We start from the raw sequence: 4782 nt of genomic DNA, 5'->3' as shown, positions 1-4782 counted from the left end.
TAAAATTACATTACACATAAATCTTGTCGCATTAAGCAAGATATTTTAATTATCTACAGAGACAGGGACTAACTGCCTCGCAGCTATCCGCCTTGTTCATTTTGGTTAAGATTACAAATCTGTGAAGGTTGTATTCGGCGAGCAGTGAACACTGTGGCCACTGGACCACGATTGTGATTATTAAATGCTGTTATATTTACTACTCGCTTTCTTCACTGAAGCTTTCTCCCAAGTTTTCTTCACTGAAACCTTCTCCCAGTCGTTGGCGCAGCTGCTCGAATACTCCCACACTACATTGTAGTTTGGGACATCCAGACACATCAAGCTTCACCAACGATCTCAAGTGCTCAACTTTGGGCAGCACCTGTAAATTGGAACACCGGCGCAGCTGAAGAATTTGGAAGCCCTTTAAATCCCCAATTGAGTCTGGGAGCATTTGCAGAGCACGGCACCCTTCCAGGTCAAGACTTTGGAGAACCGTCAGCTTCCCAACCGAGTCTGGTAGCGTCCGTAGAGCGCGGCAATCGCCCAGGACAAGACTTCAAAGGCCCGCCAGATTCCCAACTGAGTCTGGGACAATTTGCAGAGCACGGCACCTACTGAACATGGCCATTGAATTTCAGCCCTTGACCATTACAGACGAACCATCCACATTTTTTCAAAAATCAATGAAAACCATGGCACGGTAGAAAATCCAGAAATTCAAATTGCAGATCTGTTTTATATATTAATATGAATATGAAAATCTTGGAGCCCTAAATCAAACCCAGATACATGAACCATACACTGAAAGTGGCAAATATCTTAAAAACAGGCAAGGGCATCATATATATTCCCATGATTGAAAATTAAAAATTTCTCAAATAGAAGTACTGTAAAAGCCACCAAGCTAAACTTTACCTTCTGAGCATCTTTGAAAAGTTTCTTGATAAACAAAATCAAAAGTGTATCAATTTCAGATCTCTCAAATGTTTCTGCAGTTTCTTCTCAGAACCCTCACCTAATCATAGAGTACAAATTCCAGCAGCTGTGTGGGAATCCAATTGCTCAAGACATGCATAGAATGAACAATGTCCAAAGTATTTTCAAAGAATGGCAACGTCTGTGTTATAGTGATATACATGAGAATAACCCCTCTGGAGGCAATGAAACTGTTGAAGGGCCCGTTCAAGTTCATAGAAGTAATAATTGTTACATTCCGCTCCCTCATTCTCACGGCGAAAGTTCCTGTTCCTCCTCTGATGTCCAACCCAATTCGAATTGTCTTCTTCTTCAGATTCAATACCTCGTCGACAGAGTAATCCATGGAGCCACCGCCATTTACCCACCTGGTTTTCTCCCGGCCTTGAAGATCGAAACATTCTTTGCAGTCATCAAAGCCCTTCCGGTATTTTCTCTGAATGAGGCACGAGTAATTCCAGCAGCTGTGTGGACATTGCATAAATCAATGTTGGATTTTTTCATCATCAAATTCATATAATTATGCTGTATTGTATCGAATTATTCTCATGGTTAGGCTTCAGATCAGATTGAAATGACGGGCTGCTCTGTAAACTAAGGAATATCTCATTTTAGTTTTTTTTAACTTTAACTCACCAATCTAATTAGATTATTAAATAATACATATTAAATTTTAAAAAATTACCAATAAATTAATGAAGACGTGTCATAAATATTTGGGTAGCCAAAATGACATTTCAAAGCCAAAGTCAAAATATGCATTGTGGCAGTACTGATGACAATTCAAACACATGAATGTTTCATGGCCTCCACGTTCTTAGTGTCCTTCCATATAGTCATTTGAGGCTTGACACCACACTGAACTTACAAACAGTTTCATCATCTATGGTTGTGTGTATAAATTAAAGATGCAATGTGGCATTATTGGTGACAATTCAAACACATCAATGTTTGCATGGCCTCCACGTTCTTATTGTCTTTTCATATACTCATTTCAGGGTTGACACCACACTTGAAGCTTACAAACGGTGAAGCTTACAAACGGTTGGAGATCAGATCTCATTTGCTGTTGTCTGTATAAATTAAAGATTGGTTTCAAGTTTGCCTGGAAATAACATTCATAGCAAGATTAAAGTGGGATCGTCACTGCAACTATATTTAGATTAAACTGGGATCATCATGGCAAATGAGCAGCAGCCCAGGCGGGGAGTTGCTACTGACATTAGGGAAGATGCAGGTCCTGCGATCTCAGACCCATCTATAGGTAATTATCTTACTGCCTCCATAGTATATCATGGTACAGTATACAGATATACATGACACCCTGACATGACAATGGTCTTGATCAATGTTGTTTTGGTTTCCCCTATGTTTTGATTTAAAACAGTGGAGGAGTCTGTATGTAGTGTTTATTTGTTAAATTGATTTAATTAATGTAGGACTTTATAAAGTGCCACATACCAGGGAAGCCATCTTCATTGGCACAATGCCTCCTCCAGGTACTGCTGTGAAAGAGAATGCAGAAAAAGCGGGTATAACCCCTAACGGTACGTGAAACCATCAAACCTGCTCTATTTGGTTGCAACTGTTTAGCCCTAATCTTGAAGTGATGGGATTTTCCTATCAGTTTTCGAAAGCCCTATTTAGCATCTAAGGATTTGTTCCCCTTTGAGCCCACTTTTGCCCTGCTTACTTATGGAGTAGAGAGAGCTATTGACAGACCTGGTAAACTAGAGCCAACAACTGTAGATGAATCGAGGCTCAGCTCCAAGATTATAAACGCTCAGGGTTTTACTACCCCTTCTCCTGGTAAGATCACCAAGTTTCAACATAGCAATCTCAATTCATTTTAATTATGAGCCTTTAATGACAAAGGCCTCGCATTCCTGTGCACCGCCTGATATTTGTAAGACACTTTTCAGTATAAACAACTGACAACTACATAGAACTGGCTCTTCTCAACTGCAGCTGAGCTTCAAAACGAAGATCTCACCGTGTCTGGCACTAGGAGAGATTACCCATCTGTCCAAGAGTGCCTTGAAAATTTGAAACTTGTCCCAAGGCTATTTGACAGGTACAGCATTCTTTGGCTTTTGTTCAAGAGGATGCTTAAATACTACATGCAAGTTTATCCCAATTTTCATGTTGTTAATCATCATCTATACATACCTTTATGGCATGATCTGTGTATCCGTATGTGGGCGTAAAGCCAGTAGACATGCTTTATTTGAATCTACATTTCTCAACTAATATGCCCTTTTCCACTTTCTTCATTCATTCCAGAATTGAGGAAAAACCTATAGACTTGATGGTAAAGTTCGGTGAAAGAGCAGTGGCATTTGCTGGAAAACTACCCATAGCCCAAACATGTGAAAAGCCTAGTTTGTTTCTACGAAAACATGGGATAGTTACTGCAGAGGACGTTTACCTGCTGCTATTGGTTAGTGTAGATATTGCAAACTTTGAGAGGAACGAAGCTCTGTATTTGCAATGGCTGGTGCAGGATGTTAGGCTTCCATCAGCTTTACCAGACGTTGGTAAGTTTTTCTGTAACACTGTACTCATCGTCTAGCTTAAGCTTTTACACTATGATATATACATTTCCCCTTTTCAAATTAGGAAGCAGCCTTTACTCCATACATGTAAAGTAATACAAAAACACAAAAGAGTGCAATAATTTCTCTGAGCAGATTGGATTATTGTGTCATCTAAATCCAGATGTTGTCAACCGTTTGGGTCGAGAGATGGTGGAATATACATCATCCCCATCATCACTGGCAGGAGGAGGTGTTCAGGGGCACTTATTTCTCTTATACCAGCAAGAGAAGCCATTGCCGAGCAACCTTGTAAATGAGATTCAAAGGGAAGGGTTTGATGCAAAAAGCTTTATCCGATCTCAGAACTTGGAGCATCCGTTTCCTGTTCTGGCTTTTTACTATGAGACGGAATGAATAATGTATAGCGCGTGATTATCTGCATAATATCACATCTTCATAACGAACACTGGTTAGCATGTATCTATCCTTTTTAGTAGCCAATTAAGAGAGCTAGTACATGTATATATCTATCTATATCTTTTCATTTCATTGTGAATCTGCTACAACCTGCAGGTATATCAATCTATGTGCATCTTTATGATTTGTGATTATTTTGATTATCCTATGTAGACCAAATTGAGCATAATATATCATCTTAACATCAATTTGCTCTCAGAGATATTCCTTAGTTTACAGAGCAGCCCGTCATTTCAATCTGATTTGAAGCCTAACCATGAGAATAATTCGATACAATACAGCATAATTATATGAATTTGATGATGAAAAAATCCAAACATTGATTTGAGCCACCGCCATTTACCCACCTGGTTTTCTCCCGGCCTTGAAGATCGAAGCAGTCTTTGCAGTCATCGAAGCCCTTCTGGTATTTTCTCTGAATGAGGCACTATTTTCTCTGAATGAGGCACGAGTAATTCTTGCAAGAATATGCAGTCCAGACGACACTGTAAAATCAGGGGGGCTTTTCGCATGCTCTCAGGAAGTTGCAACTTCTTCCTGAAGCTCAGCCGTGAGCCCACAGATGTTAATTTACTCGTGCAAGAATATGCAGTCCAGACGACACTGTAAAATCAGGGGGGCTTTTCGCATGCTCTCAGGAAGTTGCAGCTTCTTCCTGAAGCTCAGCCGTGAAGCTCAGCTGTGAGCCCACAGATGTCAAGTGAATGGTGAAACGTTTTTTCAAGGTTTAAAACATTTTTTTATTTATTAAATCAGACACATAATCAGACACCTAATCAGACGGTTGATTTTTGTTCAATCGTCTAAC

At 39.8% G+C, this 4782-nt stretch overlaps 2 protein-coding genes and 1 long non-coding RNA gene across 3 annotated transcripts; 2 read left to right on the top strand and 1 right to left on the bottom strand.

Moving 5' to 3' along the window:
- Positions 1 to 1000: 1000 nt before the first annotated feature.
- On the bottom strand, positions 1001 to 1441 carry LOC149252850 (putative methyltransferase At1g29790). The gene has a single exon (XM_089454291.1). It carries the CDS (start codon positions 1439 to 1441, stop codon positions 1001 to 1003), a length of 441 nt encoding a protein of 146 aa, XP_089310417.1.
- A 291-nt stretch (positions 1442 to 1732) lies between these two features.
- LOC149252849 (uncharacterized) lies at positions 1733 to 2561 on the top strand. The gene is made up of 2 exons (XR_016266095.1): positions 1733 to 2224; positions 2400 to 2561. It is a non-coding gene; the product is annotated as an uncharacterized LOC149252849 (long non-coding RNA).
- Positions 2562 to 2739: 178 nt separating this feature from the next.
- Positions 2740 to 4373, top strand: LOC149252848 (uncharacterized). Its single transcript, XM_089456730.1, has 4 exons — positions 2740 to 2769; positions 2929 to 3034; positions 3244 to 3497; positions 3679 to 4373. The coding sequence occupies exons 3-4, from the start codon at positions 3269 to 3271 to the stop codon at positions 3909 to 3911; spliced, it is 462 nt and encodes a 153-aa protein (XP_089312856.1). The 5' UTR covers positions 2740 to 2769; positions 2929 to 3034; positions 3244 to 3268; the 3' UTR covers positions 3912 to 4373.
- Positions 4374 to 4782: the final 409 nt, after the last annotated feature.

This window comes from Pinus tabuliformis, chromosome 7 (assembly GCF_031772625.1).
Source record: "Pinus tabuliformis cultivar Carrire ecotype Pingquan chromosome 7, CPIR1, whole genome shotgun sequence".
NCBI lineage: Eukaryota > Viridiplantae > Streptophyta > Pinopsida > Pinales > Pinaceae > Pinus > Pinus tabuliformis.
This window is presented reverse-complemented; position numbering and strand designations above follow the sequence as displayed.

Excerpts from the sequence above, each read along its gene's own strand:
- LOC149252850 (XM_089454291.1), bottom strand. The coding sequence starts at position 1,441 with ATGCAATGTCCACACAGCTGCTGGAATTACTCGTGCCTCATTCAGAGA.
- LOC149252848 (XM_089456730.1), top strand. The coding sequence starts at position 3,269 with ATGGTAAAGTTCGGTGAAAGAGCAGTGGCATTTGCTGGAAAACTACCC. Across the intron at positions 3,498-3,678 it reads ATCAGCTTTACCAGACGTTG|ATGTTGTCAACCGTTTGGGT; the intron begins GTAAGTTTTTCT and ends ATCTAAATCCAG.